Consider the following 19,898-nt stretch of genomic DNA (forward strand, 5'->3'; position numbering starts at 1 on the left):
CTTGCACATTTTTTCTGGCTATTTGTGAATCTTGAGTGTTGACCTCATTGCCCCTTTTTTGTATGTTATCATGATATGTCCCCTCAGGTGTAGTCCACCTTTTTATCTGATGTGATATATCACACAACAAAATATATATATTTTTTTTTATGTATTGTCTAATAAAGTATATGTACATTTTTGCTACTATACCCATCTAGTCTCAGTTTATCCTTTGTTCGTGTATGCTTATGTACACTGAGTGGGTATGTCACTATATAGCAGTGTTGGCGAACCTATGGCACGGGTGCCAGAGGCGGCACTCTGAGCCCTCTCTGTGGGCACCTGTACCCTTGAAAAAGTCTTTGACGTACTAATATGCCTTAGATTTTTCCTGTCCTTCATCAGCGCAGTGAGTACTATGAGAGGCACAGGCAGTGCATTGAATGTAGGCAGGCTATTATAGCTAAATGATACATGGAAGATATACTATATTGCTATTCAGGTTAAATTGCTGGCTTGGCACTTGGCGATAAATAAGTGGGCTTCGGGTTTCAGTTTGGGCACTCGGTCTCTAAAAGGTTCACCACCACTGCTATATAGGGTACTTCCCATCACATAGGATCACTAAATGTGAACGCAAATCTATGTGTTTTCTGTGACTGTTGTTTTTCAATGCAGATTAAGGCAGAACCAAAGACAGAGACTGTGTTGAACTTGAGTGAGTTTGCAAGAGCAGAGGAAGAAGTGGTGTAGTACTGCTAGTACTCGCCAAACAACTCCCATTATGTGTGAGTGGAGGGACACAGAATAAAGATGACCACTTGCATAAAGTTCTAGGAACGTACACTGCCTGCTATACTGAAGAAACGTACCAGGGCAGTGGGGAAAACTTTTATGGCCCTGTAACTCTGTTATATAAGGAGCTCCGGGACATTGATTTGATTTGCAGTTATACTGTAGCATTAAAGGGGTTTGCCACTGTATAACAATTTTCTCACTTTCTTATTTTCTACTCCTATGATGCTACAAGGGACTCTGCTTTACTGTCCTCATGGGATGTCCCACCCCCTTGTTTCAGTACAGTTTCTTTATTGACTGTGTGGCACTCCTGGAGGGAGGGAAGGAGAGTAATAGGAAACTGTCAAGAGGAAATCTCTTCTGCGGGAATGACTGCAACATATAAAACTCATCACTGCATCGGAGTGGAACCCTTAATTAAAGGGCAGCAAGGGGAAAATGGAAAACATAGGTGAGAATCACAGGGGGATATTCATCAGAATAGCCCATCGTAAGGTGGACATGAAGGAGGGACGGCATGTGCTAGTTTGTAATGCCCGAATGCAGTGTTATTCAATGGAGGCCACTGACTTGTGGGTCTGGTCAGGTGCCCCTCTATCAGCGGCCATGTTTCAGACTGGAGCACCATAGAGTCAATGAAAACACTGTACTGAAACAAGGGGGTGGAACTTGAAATTTAAGGTCCTCAGGCTAGTTAAGTGGCTTACAGCGCTATTTACAGCACTTTTTGGAAAATTGTAATAAGGTGACCAACCCCGGTAATGTGCATGTCAGGGAGAATCTTAATAAATTTGGTGCATTTTACTCCAGCGTCCTATGGATTAAGACTGGTGTATGAAATGCTGGTCTTAGTAAATTCCCTCAAATGACTTTTTGGTTGGCAACTGTCTTATGTGTATGTCCAACTTATGTAACAAATTAAATTGTCAGGACACTGCAGTCTTAACAATATTCTTTTATGCCTAAGGATATCACACCATTATCAATTTTTTGACAGGAAAAAATGAAAGCTCTTGTACGCAAAAGATTAACTAGTTGGTTACAAGCACCGTAGTGGCTTAGTCTTTAGCACTGTTGCCTTGCAGCATATCCTGGCAGGGTTCACATCACATTTTGGGGGTTATTTATTATGAGCATCTATGCCAGTTTTTGGTGTAAAAAAAGTTGCATAAACTTAGGCTTACACATCATTTTTACACCACCCTTGACACTGAGAAGTGGCAGGGGCAGTGTGGGGGTGTGCCGAGAGTGTGGCAGGGGCAGGGCCATCAGGCCCAATAAAATAATTTACATTTATGCCAGGAAACTGGCATAAATGAAGATTGTAATCTACTCCAGACAGTAGCTGGAGTAGATTTCAATCTAGGCGCACAGACTAGCGGAGGATGCACCTTATTTATGACTAAGCCTGCATTTCGTCATAAATTAAGTGCATCCTCCGGCAGCATGGGGATATCAAAGACAAGCGTAAAATGACCCCCTTTGTCTCTAAAGTGTCCATTAGCCAGCCGATTTTGCAGCTTTATCTAAAAAAAACGTGTAACATTTTTTTAATAGCTGTCAACGGTAGATGTAGACAACTGCATATGACTATCAGTGGGACAATAGTGAAATTATGTGAATCTACCCTTAGAAAACAACATAGGCAGTAACTAGAAATGTGGGGGAATTTTTCAAGCCCCAAAAGTAGGGGCTTTGAGACTTTTTGGGGCTTTTTGAGCACTTAGATTTACAGCACCACCTACAGATTTGGAATGGAAATTTGGTCAGAATTTCAGAGTAGATCACTTTTGTGACACATTTATGTAAGTCACAAGCATCTCTCAGGCATACTTTTACTGAAATAGGTGCAACCATTTTCATAAATTTGACATGGGTGCACTCAGCAACCCCAATCTAAAAAGTAACCTCCAATACACCTACAAATGATAACACCCCCTTCCCCACGGAGTTTGTATGTCTGCATAGATTTTCTGCTATGCTCAAAAAACATATTGCATCCCAACATAGTAAACCTAGCAGGCTTTGGACTGGGCTCTATATGCAGCATAGTACAATGAAAAATTTACAAAAGAAGAGATGGTCATGGTTCAAGTTCATAAGTGAGTGAAAACAGAATTTTTCATTTTGTACTGACAGGTTGAAATTACAATCAGTGATGGATAAGAACTGGGACAGACATAGATCCCTTGTCAATGGACATCATATGAAGGATGTGCAACAAAAGATGGATTCAGAGTATAAGGTAAGGTCCTGTTTATGTATCACACCATATTTTCCCTAAGGCTACTTTCACACTCGCGTTTGTTGCAAATCCGTCTTGTATCTGCACAGACCGATGCACACCGATAATGCAAACGCTTGTATCTGTTCATAACGGATCCGTTTTCATTAAAAAAAAAAAGTCTAAGTCAAAACGGATCTGTCTTGACTTACATTGAAAGTCAATGGGGGACGGACCCGTTTTCAATGGCACCATATTGTGTTTGTGAAAAACTGATCCGTCCCCATTGGCTTACATTGTAAGTCAGGACAGATCCGTTTGGCTCTGTATAGTCAGGAGGACACCAAAACACTGCAAGCTGGCTAAAAAACACAACGGAGACCAAACGCAGCCAAACTGATGCATTCTGAACGGATCCTTATCTATTCAGAATGCATTGGGGCTGAACTGATCCGTTTTGGGCCGCTTGTGAGAGCCCTGAAACGGATCTCACAAACGGACCCAGAAATGCCAGTGTGAAAGTAGCCTAAGAAGTAATGCATTTAGAGGGTAATAACTGTGATAAGGTATAGAATGTAATGGAGCACACCATGGTCTGTAGGAGTCAATGAAGGAATAAGGTGCCAAAGCATAATTTAGTACCGTAATTTATGGATTCTTTCCATCTGATCCATAAAGACAGCGAAGGCCAATGCAACCCTACATAATGCAAATTAGGAGGTATTTGCTTATGCACTTAATGCTCCATTGTAAAATAACTACAGTAGGTGTAGCTTTTGCATTTTCCTGTATAATGGACTTCATTAACCGTGAGTCAGCTATAAATAAGGCCATAATTGCTTGGCAAATATCTGTACTAGCACAAGCTGTCTGCTACCTTGGCACAGGCAAGTAAGACAGAAGATGTTAACTGGCTATGTCCTCCTATGAATGATGCATCTTTTACTGTCCTGTTAACTTAATGCTTAACAGATGATATGGGATTTGTTTCTGCGGATATAGGACAATCAACTGCTTGGGGAAACTTGGTAAAATAGCGAGGAATTATGAGAAAATCTGTTATTAAAGTACACATCAAGTGGACTGGTGTTTGGGAATGTTGTTGTTTGTCCATCGTTTTCGATGAGGACCTTGACATCTGATAGATCTTCGGCCATTAGCGATGTATCCTTAGATGGCTAATAAGGGCCTATGTTAGCATTAAATGTTTTGTTACATTACTTTCTATTTGGGAATAATAGAAAGATGAATAACTAATCTAGGGCTTCAGATCTTGAGTGATTTGCGTGTTTTTTTTTCCACCCGTTACTGGCGGAGTTAGGGAGAGATGTAGGCTGGGGGAAAAAACAGTTTCATAGCGTATACAGTATCTCATACACTTTTTCTTATTACAGGCATACAGTTTGATGCTGTGACAATTTTAAAGGGGCACTTCCATCAGAAAGGGGTATTTTTCTAAAACTCAGCTTTTTCTGACACCAGTCTTGATCTCTTGTGCGCTGGCCTGAGACGCACCTTATTTATTAAAAGTAATGCCTATTAATAAATTAGGTGCATTTCTGGGCTTCTTTGTGCCAGAAACTTAAATCTGTGCCAGCTACAGACTGGCGTAGAGTTGAGCCATAATTTAAACTGGCGTAGATTTTCACATGTGCCATAATTTATAACTTTGTGGTACAGAAACCTTCATAAATCTCCCCCAATATTCATGTTTTTTAGCAGTTTATAGCTGTTTTTATTTTTTCAATTTGGCAATACTATGCCATTGAAAATCAGAGTGGTCTGAGATAATAAATTTTTTGGACAAGCCCTAAACTTACTTGAAATAAAGAACATGTTGTACTCACCCCTTTTTCCAGCTCCATTCTCTGTGGTGCTGGTCAGATTCTCCTGCCGCTGTGTGTTTACAGACAACAGTAGTGAGGTGCCTGGATGTGGCAAACGACTGCTGCAGCCAATCACTGTCATCAGCCGTCAACCACAGAGGACAGTGATTGGCTGCCGCAGTGATGTGCCTGATTCCAGCACATCACTTTGCATGTCATCATGACAGGATCCATGGTCTGAGCAAACTATTATGGAAGTGCATGTGGATCTTCTGTACCACTGTACAGATTTTACTTAAAGCTACTTCTAAGGGCACTCTCCAAGGCCCCCTATCTCCACCATTTAACCCATTATACAGGCATCTGGACTCCACTGCAGTGAACCACCAGGCTGCTACCTCCTGCAGTAGTCTCTGTTTATTGACTGCTGATCCACTGGAGTTGAGAAACCTGTGTGGAGCCCTGAGATAAGGCAGCAAAGGGCCAAATCCAGATAACAAGCAGAAGTCAGCAAACAAGTGATCAAACAGAACAATAGTTCACCTTTGCTTAGGCCCCCTCCAACTGGGAACGGTGCCTTAAAGGAAATGTGTCATCAGAAGATTATCTATTGTTTAAATCACGTTTTTATATTTAACATATTTTTAAATAATTTTTAATGTTATTTTTAATTTTCCATGTCAATGTCAATATATAAACAAAAAAACATAAAATCTACAATCAGAAAATTAAAAAAGATTAGAAAAAAGGATATCTGGTTTTAACTGGCAGATAACATTTATAGGTGACACATTTTCTTACTCTGAAGAAGCCAACTATAGGCATGGGAAGATTAATCTTCTCATGCCTATGGTTGGCCACCTCATGGTATTTAAGGCATCTTTCCCTTTAGGAGGGCGCCTAAGCAATAGCTTATTTTTGTCAGTTCCTTGTGAAAGTACACAGGCATTGGCCTTTTAAGAGCAAGACGATGTGCTCCCTACTGGCAGTGAGACAGAGCAGGTGAGAAACAGGCCTCAGCGTGTGTGTAGTGGACAGAATAGTGCTGCTTCAGGAGCCTGATCCACTGGGAAGAAGTAGCAAAATACTGGTGAGCATGGACCACTGGACAGACACCAGGGGAGAGCAGGTCAGTGTTCTGGTAGCTATACCCAATGGGAGGAGTGAGGCAGTGGACCTGGACATCAAGTAGTCAACAAATCCAACCAAAAGTGGTTGGAGCTGCTGAAATAAAGCTAATGTCTATGGATGGCTTCATTCTTTACCCCAAAACTTCTTTATGAATTATCAACCGGCAACATAAATTTTGTAAGAAGCCAATTAAACTTTATTTAATGTGTATTTTATCATTTAGTTGAAGTAATATGAGCATATCAGTAAATTTATTTACTGCAACGATGTCAGATATTTACATTGCAGGCCCACCTACGCCACCAGGAGCGGGTGAGAGAGAATACTGAGCGGCTAAGAGATAAACGAGCTGCCTCCCAACACACCCCAAATGTTCTCAACTTTTACTCCACAAGAAGTTACAGTAAGCCATGGCAGAACGGGATGACTACAAAAACTGAGGTAATGTAGTTTTCTATTGAAGGGAATGTGTCATCAGAAAATTACCTATAGTTTAAATTAAGGGAGTTAATTTTTAAGACAGGCATTTTTAGATGCCGGTCTTTATAACCCGTGTACTGATGGTGGATCTGCCGAAGTTATGAGGTACCGGCCTCTACATAACTTTGGCGTATCCACCGCTGGTCTAAATCTACTCCATCTTCTTTGCTGGCTTAAATTTAGACCATTTTCTACGCCTAAAACAGGCGTAGACAATGATAAATGAGAAGACCTGCCGGCCGTTCTCCACCCACGCCACTCCCCCTTTTTTAGACGGCGTGAGTGGAGAAAAGCCGCAGATTGCAGTGCCAGAAATACGCCAAAAATAGGCCATGTCCCTATTTATATTTAAAAAAGATCCTAACATCATGCAGTTTTTGCACTGGCCATTAGACCTATAATATATCAAGACTTCCTTTTCTTGGAAAGCAGCCATGTGGGCCATGGACACAATAAAAGGAAGCTGACCTCATAGACTTCTATGGGAGAGTTTGCTAGACATGCTGTATCACCTAGTGTGAATAGTGGTTCCTGTGTTATCTATACAAAGGTGGTATATGTTATTGTAATTATGCCTGTGATGATAATGAGATGACTACTGAAAAAGTTAGGCTTGTTTCACACTTGCATCTGCTGATCCGGCAGGCTGTTCCGGCGGGGAACAGCCTGTGGCATCTGGCATTGCTAGATGCTGCCGGAATGCTGTCCGACCCTATTAACGATCTGGCAAATATGCTGAGAAATGTCAGGACAAATACCTCTGCGTGCAGCGCTTTTTGTCTGACTGATTCCCGCCATTTTATGCCAAGACAACCTGCCAGCAGTGTGAAACATGCCTTAACCGTCCATGTGAAAGCTGCATGATTTTAGTGACATGGAAATTTTTCTTTAGGCTATTTTCACACTTGGGGCAGGACGGATCCGACAGGCTGTTCACCGTGTCGGATCCGTCCTGCGGCTATTTCGCCGTGCCCGCGGACCGCCGCTCCGTCCCCATTGACTATAATGGGGAGGGGAGCGGAGCTCCGATGCAGCACGGTGGTGCACGGAGAAAGCCGCCAGACTAAAAAGCCTGACATGAAGTAGTTTTAGTCCGGCGGGCTTTCTCCGTGCACCGCCGTGCTGCGCCGGAGTTCCCCCCCCGCCCCCATTATAGTCAATGGGGACGGAGCGGCGGTCCGGCAGCACGGCGAAATAGACGCAGGACGGATCCGACATGGTGAACAGCCTGTCGGATCCGTCCTGCCGCAAGTGTGAAAGTACCTTAATTCACCCAATTTTTTTTTTTTTATTATGTTAGCATAAAAACATAACTTAAACAATAGGTCATTTTTATTATCACACATTCCTTTTAAAGAACTGAACTGTAGTTACCTTTAAATGACAATGACCTGTAATCAGCCTCAGACTGGTCCGCCAGGACATGAAGTCCAGACGTCCAGTAGTGGAAACCCCATGCGAAAAAAGTGGGCAACTTGATGCAGGAGTTTATACTAGGGATGAGCGAACTCGAACTGTATAGTTCGGGTTCGTACCGAATTTTGGGGTGTCCGTGACACGGACCCGAACCCGGACATTTTCGTAAAAGTCCGGGTTCGGGTTCGGTGTTCGTCGCTTTCTTGGCGCTTTTGTGACGCTTTCTTGGCGCTTTTTGAAAGGCTGCAAAGCAGCCAATCAACAAGCGTCATACTACTTGCCCCAAGAGGCCGTCACAGCCATGCCTACTATTGGCATGGCTGTGATTGGCCAGAGCACCATGTGACCCAGCCTCTATTTAAGCTGGAGTCACATAGCGCCGCCCGTCACTCTGCTCTGATTAGCGTAGGGAGAGGTTGCGGCTGCGACAGTAGGGCGAGATTAGGCAGATTAACTCATCCAAAGGACTTGATTAATCGATCGATCTGCAGCTGTGCATCATTGAGCTGCTGAAATTCAATTGCTCACTGTTTTTAGGCTGCCCAGACCGTTTGTCAGTCACTTTTTTCTGGGGTGATCGGCGGCCATTTTGTGTCTTGTGGTGCGCCAGCGCAAGCTGCGCCTGTCACCAAGTGCATTTAACCCTCAATGGTGTGGTTGTTTTTTGGCTAAAGCCTACATCAGGGTGAAGCTGTCACACCAAGTGCATTTAACCAGCAATAGTCTGTTTATTTTTTGGCCATATACTACATCAGGGGCAAGCTGCGCCCGTCACCAAGTGCATTTAACCCTCAGTAGTGTGGTTGGTCAAGCTGTCACACCAAGTGCATTTAACCAGCAATAGTCTGTTCATTTTTTGGCCATATACTACATCAGGGGCAAGCTGCGCCTGTCACCAAGTGCATTTAACCCTCAATGGTGTGGTTGTTTTTTGGCTAAAGCCTACATCAGGGTGAAGCTGTCACACCAAGTGCATTTAACCAGCAATAGTCTGTTTATTTTTTGGCCATATACTACATCAGGGGCAAGCTGCGCCCGTCACCAAGTGCATTTAACCCTCAGTAGTGTGGTTGGTCAAGCTGTCACACCAAGTGCATTTAACCAGCAATAGTCTGTTCATTTTTTGGCCATATACTATATCAGGGGCAAGCTGCGCCTGTCACCAAGTGCATTTAACCCTCAATGGTGTGGTTGTTTTTTGGCTAAAGCCTACATCAGGGTGAAGCTGTCACACCAAGTGCATTTAACCAGCAATAGTCTGTTTATTTTTTGGCCATATACTACATCAGGGGCAAGCTGCGCCTGTCACCAAGTGCATTTAACCCTCAGTAGTGTGGTTGGTCAAGCTGTCACACCAAGTGCATTTAACCAGCAATAGTCTGTTCATTTTTTGGCCATATACTACATCAGGGGCAAGCTGCGCCTGTCACCAAGTGCATTTAACCCTCAGTAGTGTGGTTGGTCAAGCTGTCACACCAAGTGCATTTAACCAGCAATAGTGTGGTTATTTTTTGGCCATATCCCAGTCTAATTCTGTCAGTAAATCCATACCGGTCACCCAGCGCCTAAATACTAGGCCTCAAATTTATATCCCGCTAAATCTGTCGTTACCGCTGTACTCTTGTGGCTGGGCAAGTTATTTAGTGTCCGTCAAAGCACATTTTTTGTTCTGGGTTGAAATACAATTCCCAATTTAGCAATTTCATAATTTAGTGGTTTCTGCTATATCAGAGCTATTTGAAATCTATCCCTAAAAGGGTATATAATATTCAAGGTGCACATAGGGTCATTCAGAATAACTTCACACACACGCTACTGTGCATTTCCAAGTTTAATTCTGTCAGTAAATCCATACCGGTCACCCAGCGCCTAAATACTAGGCCTCAAATTTATTTCCCGCTAAATCTGTCGTTACCGCTGTACTGTTCTGGTTGGGCAAGTTATTTAGTGTCAGTCAAAGCACATTTTTTGTTCTGGGTTGAAATACAATTCCCAATTTAGCAATTTCATAATTTAGTGGTTTCTGCTATATCAGAGCTATTTGAAATCTATCCCTAAAAGGGTATATAATATTCAAGGTGCACATAGGGTCATTCAGAATAACTTCACACACACGCTACTGTGCATTTCCAAGTCTAATTCCGTCAGTAAATCCATACCGGTCACCCAGCGCCTAAATACTAGGCCTCAAATTTATATCCCGCTAAATCTGTCGTTACCGCTGTACTGTTCAGGCTGGGCAAGTTATTTAGTGTCCGTCAAAGCACATTTTTTGTTCTGGGTTGAAATACAATTCCCAATTTAGCAATTTCATAATTTGGTGGTTTCTGCTGTATCAGAGCTATTTGAAATCTATCCCTAAAAGGGTATATAATATTCAAGGTGCACATAGGGTCATTCAGAATAACTTCACACACACGCTACTGTGCATTTCCAAGTCTAATTCTGTCAGTAAATCTATACCGGTCACCCAGCGCCTAAATACTAGGCCTCAAATTTATATTCAGCTGAATTTGAATACAATACATTGGGCCAAATAATATTTTTGTTGTTGTGGTGAACGATAACAATGAGGAAAACATCTAGTAAGGGACGCGGACGTGGACATGGTCGTGGTGGTGTTAGTGGACCCTCTGGTGCTGGGAGAGGACGTGGCCGTTCTGCCACATCCACACGTCCTAGTGTACCAACTACCTCAGGTCCCAGTAGCCGCCAGAATTTACAGCGATATATGGTGGGGCCCAATGCCGTTCTAAGGATGGTAAGGCCTGAGCAGGTACAGGCATTAGTCAATTGGGTGGCCGACAGTGGATCCAGCACGTTCACATTATCTCCCACCCAGTCTTCTGCAGAAAGCGCACAGATGGCGCCTGAAAACCAACCCCATCAGTCTGTCACATCACCCCCATGCATACCAGGGAAACTGTCTGAGCCTCAAGTTATGCAGCAGTCTCTTATGCTGTTTGAAGACTCCGCTGGCAGGGTTTCCCAAGGGCATCCACCTAGCCCTTCCCCAGCGGTGAAAGACATAGAATGCACTGACGCACAACCACTTATGTTTCCTGATGATGAGGACATGGGAATACGACCTCAGCATGTCTCTGATGATGACGAAACACAGGTGTCAACTGCTGCGTCTTTCTGCAGTGTGCAGACTGAACAGGAGGTCAGGGATCAAGACTGGGTGGAAGACGATGCAGGGGACGATGAGGTCCTAGACCCCACATGGAATGAAGGTCGTGCCACTGACTTTCACAGTTTGGAGGAAGAGGCAGTGGTGAGACCGAGCCAACAGCGTAGCAAAAGAGGGAGCAGTGGGCAAAAGCAGAACACCCGCCGCCAAGAGACTCCGCCTGCTACTGACCGCCGCCATCTGGGACCGAGCACCCCAAAGGCAGCTTCAAGGAGTTCCCTGGCATGGCACTTCTTCAAACAATGTGCTGACGACAAGACCCGAGTGGTTTGCACTCTGTGCCATCAGAGCCTGAAGCGAGGCATTAACGTTCTGAACCTGAGCACAACCTGCATGACCAGGCACCTGCATGCAAAGCATGAACTGCAGTGGAGTAAACGCCTTAAAACCAAGGAAGTCACTCAGGCTCCCCCTGCTACCTCTTCTGCTGCTGCCGCCTCGGCCTCTTCTGCTGCTGCCCCCTCGGCCTCTTACTCCGCCTCTGGAAGAACGTTGGCACCTGCCGCCCAGCAAACAGGGGATGTACCACCAACACCACCACCACCTCCGTCACCAAGCATCTCAACCATGTCAGACGGCAGCGTTCAGCTCTCCATCTCACAAACATTTGAGAAAAAGCGTAAATTCCCACCTAGCCACCCTCGATCCCTGGCCCTGAATGCCAGCATTTCTAAACTACTGGTCTATGAAATGCTGTCATTTAGGCTGGTGGACACAGACAGCTTCAAACAGCTCATGTCGCTTGCTGTCCCACAGTATGTTGTTCCCAGCCGCCACTACTTCTCCAAGAGAGCCGTGCCTTCCCTGCACAACCAAGTATCCGATAAAATCAAGTGTGCACTGCGCAACGCCATCTGTAGCAAGGTCCACCTAACCACAGATACGTGGACCAGTAAGCACGGCCAGGGACGCTATATCTCCCTAACTGCACACTGGGTAAATGTAGTGGCAGCTGGGCCCCAGGCGGAGAGCTGTTTGGCGCACGTCCTTCCGCCGCCAAGGATCGCAGGGCAACATTCTTTGCCTCCTGTTGCCACCTCCTCCTACTCGACTTCCTCCTCCTCTTCTTCCACCTGCTCATCTAGTCAGCCACACACCTTCACCACCAACTTCAGCACAGCCCGGGGTAAACGTCAGCAGGCCATTCTGAAACTCATATGTTTGGGGGACAGGCCCCACACCGCACAGGAATTGTGGCAGGGTATAGAACAACAGACCGACGAGTGGTTGCTGCCGGTGAGCCTCAAGCCCGGCCTGGTGGTGTGTGATAATGGGCGAAATCTCGTTGCAGCTCTGGGACTAGCCAGTTTGACGCACATCCCTTGCTTGGCGCATGTGCTGAATTTGGTGGTGCAGAAGTTCATTCACAACTACCCCGACATGTCAGAGCTGCTGCATAAAGTGCGGGCCGTCTGTTCGCGCTTCCAGCGTTCACATCCTGCTGCTTCGGCCTTCCCGCTCACCGCCTCATATGCGACGTGCCCACCAGGTGGAACTCCACCTTGCACATGCTGGACAGACTGTGCGAGCAGCAGCAGGCCATAGTGGAGTTTCAGCTGCAGCACGCACGGGTCAGTCGCACTACAGAACAGCACCACTTCACCACCAATGACTGGGCCTCCATGCGAGACCTGTGTGCCCTGTTGCGCTGTTTCGAGTACTCCACCAACATGGCCAGTGGCGATGACGCCGTTATCAGCGTTACAATACCACTTCTATGTCTCCTTGAGAAAACACTTAGGGCGATGATGGAAGAGGAGGTGGCCCAGGAGGAGGAGGAGTAAGAGGGGTCATTTTTAGCACTTTCAGGCCAGTCTCTTCGAAGTGACTCAGAGGGAGGTTTTTGGCAACAGCAGAGGCCAGGTACAAATGTGGCCAGCCAGGGCCCACTACTGGAGGATGAGGAGGACGAGGATGAGGAGGAGGTGGAGGAGGATGAGGATGAAGCATGGTCACAGCGGGGTGGCACCCAACGCAGCTCGGGTCCATCACTGGTGTGTGGCTGGGGGGAAAGGCAGGACGATGACGATATGACTCCCACAGAGGACAGCTTGTCCTTACCCCTGGGCAGCCTGGCACACACGAGCGACTACATGCTGCAGTGCCTGCGCAACGACAGCAGAGTTGCCCACATTTTAACGTGTGCGGACTACTGGGTTGCCACCCTGCTGGATCCACGCTACAAAGACAATGTGCCCACCTTACTTCCTGCACTGGAGCGTGATAGGAAGATGCGCGAGTACAAGCGCACGTTGGTAGACACGCTACTGAGAGAATTCCCAAATGTCACAGGGGAACAAGTGGAAGCCCAAGGCCAAGGCAGAGGAGGAGCAAGAGGTCGCCAAGGCAGCTGTGTCACGGCCAGCTCCTCTGAGGGCAGGGTTAGCATGCCAGAGATGTGGAAAAGTTTTGTCAACACGCCACAGCTAACTGCACCACCACCTGATACGCAACGTGTTAGCAGGAGGCAACATTTCACTAACATGGTGGAACAGTACGTGTGCACACCCCTCCACGTACTGACTGATGGTTCGGCCCCATTCAACTACTGGGTCTCTAAATTGTCCACGTGGCCAGAGCTAGCCTTTTATGCCTTGGAGGTGCTGGCCTGCCCGGCGGCCAGCGTTTTGTCTGAACGTGTATTCAGCACGGCAGGGGGTGTCATTACAGACAAACGCAGCCGCCTGTCTACAGCCAATGTGGACAAGCTGACGTTCATAAAAATGAACCAGGCATGGATCCCACAGGACCTGTCCGTCCCTTGTCCAGATTAGACATTAACTACCTCCCCTTAACCATATATTATTGTACTCCAGGGCACTTCCTCATTTAATCCTATTTTTATTTTCATTTTACCATTATATTGCGAGGCTACCCAAATTTGAATGAACCTCTCCTCTGTCTGGGTGCCGGGGCCTAAATATATGCCAATGGACTGTTCCAATGTTGGGTGACGTGAAGCCTGATTCTCTGCTATGATATGAAGACTGATTCTCTGCTGACATGAAGCCAGCTTGTCTGTTACGGGACCTCTCTCCTCTGCCTGGGTGCTGGGCCTAAATTTATGACAATGGACTGTTGCAGTGGTGGCTGACGTGAAGCCTGATTCTCTGCTATGACATGCAGACTGATTCTCTGCTGACATGAAGACAGATTCTCTGTTACGGGACCTCTCTCCTCTGCCTGGGGGCTGGGCCTAAATTTATGAAAATGGACTGTTGCACTGGTGGCTGACGTGAAGCCTGATTGTCTGTTACGGGACCTCTCTCCTCTGCCTGGGTGCTGGGCCTAAATATCTGACAATGGACTGTTGCATTGGTGGCTGACGTGAAGCCTGATTCTCTGCTATGATATGAAGACTGATTCTCTGCTGACATGAAGCCAGATTGTCTGTTACGGGACCTCTCTCCTCTGCCTGGGTGCTGGGCCTAAATATCTGACAATGGACTGTTGCATTGGTGGCTGACGTGAAGCCTGATTCTCTGCTATGATATGAAGACTGATTCTCTGCTGACATGAAGCCAGATTGTCTGTTACGGGACCTCTCTCCTCTGCCTGGGTGCTGGGCCTAAATTTATGACAATGGACTGTTGCAGTAGTGGCTGACGTGAAGCCTGATTCTCTGCTATGACATGAAGACTGATTCTCTGCTGACATGAAGCCAGATTCTCTGTTAAGGGACCTCTCTCCTCTGCCTGGGTGCTGGGCCTAAATATATGCCAATGGACTGTTGCACTGGTGGCTGACGTGAAGCCTGATTGTCTGTTACGGGACATCTCTCCTCTGCCTGGGTGCTGGGCCTAAATATCTGACAATGGACTGTTGCATTGGTGGCTGACGTGAAGCCTGATTCTCTGCTATGATATGAAGACTGATTCTCTGCTGACATGAAGCCAGATTGTCTGTTACGGGACCTCTCTCCTCTGCCTGGGTGCTGGGCCTAAATTTATGAAAATGGACTGTTGCAGTGGTGGCTGACGTGAAGCCTGATTCTCTGCTATGACATGCAGACTGATTCTCTGCTGACATGAAGCCAGATTGTCTGTTACGGGACCTCTCTCCTCTGCCTGGGTGCTGGGCCTAAATTTTTGACAATGGACTGTTGCAGTGGTGGCTGACGTGAAGCCTGATTCTCTGCTATGACATGCAGACTGATTCTCTGCTGACATGAAGCCAGATTGTCTGTTACGGGACCTCTCTCCTCTGCCTGGGTGCTGGGCCTAAATATCTGACAATGGACTGTTGCATTGGTGGCTGACGTGAAGCCTGATTCTCTGCTATGATATGAAGACTGATTCTCTGCTGACATGAAGCCAGATTGTCTGTTACGGGACCTCTCTCCTCTGCCTGGGTGCTGGGCCTAAATTTTTGACAATGGACTGTTGCAGTAGTGGCTGACGTGAAGCCTGATTCTCTGCTATAACATGAAGACTGATTCTCTGCTGACATGAAGCCAGATTCTCTGTTAAGGGACCTCTCTCCTCTGCCTGGGTGCTGGGCCTAAATATATGCCAATGGACTGTTGCACTGGTGGCTGACGTGAAGCCTGATTGTCTGTTACGGGACCTCTCTCCTCTGCCTGGGTGCTGGGCCTAAATATCTGACAATGGACTGTTGCATTGGTGGCTGACGTGAAGCCTGATTCTCTGCTATGATATGAAGACTGATTCTCTGCTGACATGAAGCCAGATTGTCTGTTACGGGACCTCTCTCCTTTGCCTGGGTGCTGGGCCTAAATTTATGAAAATGGACTGTTGCAGTGGTGGCTGACGTGAAGCCTGATTCTCTGCTATGACATGCAGACTGATTCTCTGCTGACATGAAGCCAGATTGTCTGTTACGGGACCTCTCTCCTCTGCCTGGGTGCTGGGCCTAAATTTATGACAATGGACTGTTGCAGTGGTGGCTGACGTGAAGCCTGATTCTCTGCTATGACATGCAGACTGATTCTCTGCTGACATGAAGCCAGATTGTCTGTTACGGGACCTCTCTCCTCTGCCTGGGTGCTGGGCCTAAATTTATGAAAATGGACTCTTACAGTGGTGGGTGACGTGAAGCCTGATTCTCTGCTATGACATGCAGACTGATTCTCTGCTGACATGAAGCCAGATTCTCTGTTAAGGGACCTCTCTCCTCTGCCTGGGTGCTGGGCCTAAATATATGCCAATGGACTGTTGCACTGGTGGCTGACGTGAAGCCTGATTGTCTGTTACGGGACCTCTCTCCTCTGCCTGGGTGCTGGGCCTAAATATCTGACAATGGACTGTTGCATTGGTGGCTGACGTGAAGCCTGATTCTCTGCTATGATATGAAGACTGATTCTCTGCTGACATGAAGCCAGATTGTCTGTTACGGGACCTCTCTCCTCTGCCTGGGTGTTTGGCCTAAATTTATGACAATGGACTGTTGCATTGGTGGCTGACGTGAAGCCTGATTCTCTGCTATGACATGCAGACTGATTCTCTGCTGACATGAAGCCAGATTGTCTGTTACGGGACCTCTCTCCTCTGCCTGGGTGCTGGGCCTAAATATCTGACAATGGACTGTTGCATTGGTGGCTGACGTAAAGCCTGATTCTCTGCTATGATATGAAGACTGATTCTCTGCTGACATGAAGCCAGATTGTCTGTTACGGGACCTCTCTCCTCTGCCTGGGTGCTGGGCCTAAATTTATGACAATGGACTGTTGCAGTAGTGGCTGACGTGAAGCCTGATTCTCTGCTATGACATGAAGACTGATTCTCTGCTGACATGAAGCCAGATTCTCTGTTACGGGACCTCTCTCCTCTGCCTGGGTGCTGGGCCTAAATTTATGAAAATGGACTCTTACAGTGGTGGGTGACGTGAAGCCTGATTCTCTGCTATGATATGAAGACTGATTCTCTGCTGACATGAAGCCAGATTGTCTGTTACGGGACCTCTCTCCTCTGCCTGGGTGCTTGGCCTAAATTTATGAAAATGGACTGTTACAGTGGTGGGTGACGTGAAGCCTGATTCTCTGCTATGACATGAAGACTGATTCTCTGCTGACATGAAGCCAGATTGTCTGTTACGGGACCTCTCTCCTCTGCCTGGGTGCTTGGCCTAAATTTATGAAAATGGACTGTTACAGTGGTGGGTGACGTGAAGCCTGATTCTCTGCTATGACATGAAGACTGATTCTCTGCTGACATGAAGCCAGATTGTCTGTTACGGGACCTCTCTCCTCTGCCTGGGTGCTGGGCCTAAATTTTTGACAATGGACTGTTGCAGTGGTGGCTGACGTGAAGCCTGATTCTCTGCTATGACATGCAGACTGATTCTCTGCTGACATGAAGACAGATTCTCTGTTACGGGACCTCTCTCCTCTGCCTGGGTGCCGGGGCCTAATTATCTGAGAATGGACTGTTCCAGTGGTGGGTGACGTGAAGCCAGATTCTCTGCTATGGGACCTCTCTCCAATTGATTTTGGTTAATTTTTATTTATTTAATTTTTATTTTAATTCATTTCCCTATCCACATTTGTTTGCAGGGGATTTACCTACATGTTGCTGTCTTTTGCAGCCCTCTAGCCCTTTCCTGGGCTGTTTTACAGCCTTTTTAGTACCGAAAAGTTCGGGTCCCCATTGACTTCAATGGGGTTCGGGTTCGGGACGAAGTTCGGATCGGGTTCGGATCCCGAACCCGAACATTTCCGGGAAGTTCGGCTGAACTTCTCGAACCCGAACATCCAGGTGTTCGCTCAACTCTAGTTTATATCTATTTTAGGTTATTTTGCATTTATTATGTTAGTCATATTTAATGATGTTTCCTGTATAACCAGAAAATGAGCTATCAGTCATCTCCTGGGGGCACTTAAGGTACTTCAGTCTTCCCCACTGTGTAATTTAGTATATTCTTGATTTTGCTTTTTATATGTGAATGCAAATGCATGAGGATAACAACCACTGTGCCAAATATAATAATTACAGATAAACTATTGACTTATAGATGGAGACAGTAGCACAAAAGAGGGAGGACAAATAATCTACTGCTAATGGAAATGAAAAGGAGGAACTTTTATTAAAGAAAGTAGTGAAGGGCACATTTATTCCAGAGAAGTCAACAAGAGGTTTTTATTTTAATTTTCTTTGTTCCAGAGGATTTTATCATTTTCCAAATGTGCTGATTCACCTCAGTTGAATCACTACATGTCACATCCAAATAGATAAATTACAAAGGAAGAAAAACCTGCATACATTCTCTCATTTGCTTGAACAAAAATTGCATTGACGATGGCCAGTATGTATATAATATATGGTGGAACTGATCAAGGAGGTGGTCATTTGGAGAGGTTTCACAATATTTAGGACTAAGCTACATATGCAGTTTTTATGCGATAGGCAATAAATGTTAGATCAGGCATGCTCAACCTGCGGCCCTCCAGCTGTTGTAAAACTACAACTCCCACAATGCCCTTCTGTAGACTGATATGCTGTATGCTGTTCGGGCATGCTGGGAGTTGTAGTTTTGCAACAGCTGGAGGGCCGCAGGTTGAGCATGCCTGTGTTAGATCATTGGGGGTTCCATTGCTGGGAAGCATCAATAGATAATGGGAAACCTTGTCCTTCCTCATACGGACGACAGTAGGGGGAAGGAATTGCATGGAGGGATGGCTGAGCATGTGCGCTGCATCAATCATACATGTTTAAAGGAGAGGGGGGAACTAACTCTCCATAGGAAGGATCCGTTTGGCTCCGCAAGGCCATGGGGACACAAAAACGCTGCTAGCAGCATTTTGGGGTCCGCCTCCAAAATGCAAATGAGCTCTTAACAAGCTCTGCCTCTAATGCCACCAGATGTAAAGCGGCTATCCTATAAGTCAATGTTCAGCTCTTAAAAAAAGCCTTGAGACATGACTTGGATATAAAATAAGCCAGCACCTCATCTGCAGACTGCTGTTTCGGGGTGATTGCCCCTCATCAGTGCAGAGCAGAGAGTACTGGCTTAACTGTGTGAGAGGCCTGTGTCCAGGTAAGGGGGGAATTAACTCTCCATAGGGAGAGGGCACCTTAATCAGTGTGAGGAGACTTATAGGCCATACATGCTCCTCTGGAATTCTGGGAGGGAAGCCAGTACTCTCTGCTCTGCACTGATGAGGGGCAATCACCCCTGCAGATGAGGTGCTGGCTTATTTAATATCCAAGTCATGTCTCAAGACATTAGAGGCAGAACATTAGCATTGGTGGCATTAGAGGCAGAGCTTGATAAGAGCTCATTTGCATCCCTTCCCTCCCAGAATTCCAGAGGAGCATGTATGGCCTATAAGTCATGACTCAAGGCTTATTTTAAGAGCTGAACATTGACTTATAGGATAGCTGCCTTACATCTGGGGGCATTAGAGGCAGAGCTTGTTAAGAGCTCATTTGCATCTGTTCCCTCCCTGTTTAAAGGAGATTCGCACAACCTCACTTGTGATTGCTAGCAGTCAAAAATTTATTGCGTGGTAGAAAATAGAACTCTTTATTAGGCTCTAAAGAGATGCCTGTTTTTGTTTTCAAACACAGAAGCGTGGCCACTGCACAGACGTTCTGCACAGCACAAATCGTTCCCTGATGAGCCATTTAATCATGGCAAAACGCGTTGGAGGGTGTTAGTAAGTAGTAGAGAGGAGAGGGATTACTAGATCAGGCCCGAGGTTACAGCGGCTGGGGGTCGCTCTTTTCAGGGCGAGTGCTCCAACTACAGCCTGTCAGTCTTTATCCGCTTTAGACCAGATGGTGAGGGTCAGTAAAACTTGGCGGATTTGAGCAGAGACCAGAAAGCACTCCAAGTAAACTGTACCCTGCTAAGCTACCCCCATGGCAAACCAACTACAAGATAACAGGGC

At 46.1% G+C, this 19,898-nt stretch overlaps 1 protein-coding gene across 1 annotated transcript in view; it reads left to right on the top strand.

Annotated features, from left to right (window-relative positions):
- The first annotated feature begins 1,148 nt into the window (after positions 1 to 1,148).
- Positions 1,149 to 19,898, top strand: part of MARCHF10 (membrane associated ring-CH-type finger 10) — a 41,720-nt gene continuing 22,970 nt past the window's right edge. The window contains exons 1-3 of the mRNA XM_044299546.1: positions 1,149 to 1,231; positions 2,920 to 3,025; positions 6,235 to 6,402. Coding sequence (XP_044155481.1) covers positions 1,149 to 1,231; positions 2,920 to 3,025; positions 6,235 to 6,402 — 357 coding nt within the window. The remainder of the gene's footprint in view (positions 1,232 to 2,919; positions 3,026 to 6,234; positions 6,403 to 19,898) is intronic.

The sequence above is a fragment of the Bufo gargarizans genome, chromosome 6, assembly GCF_014858855.1.
Source record: "Bufo gargarizans isolate SCDJY-AF-19 chromosome 6, ASM1485885v1, whole genome shotgun sequence".
In the NCBI taxonomy this organism is placed as follows: domain Eukaryota; kingdom Metazoa; phylum Chordata; class Amphibia; order Anura; family Bufonidae; genus Bufo; species Bufo gargarizans.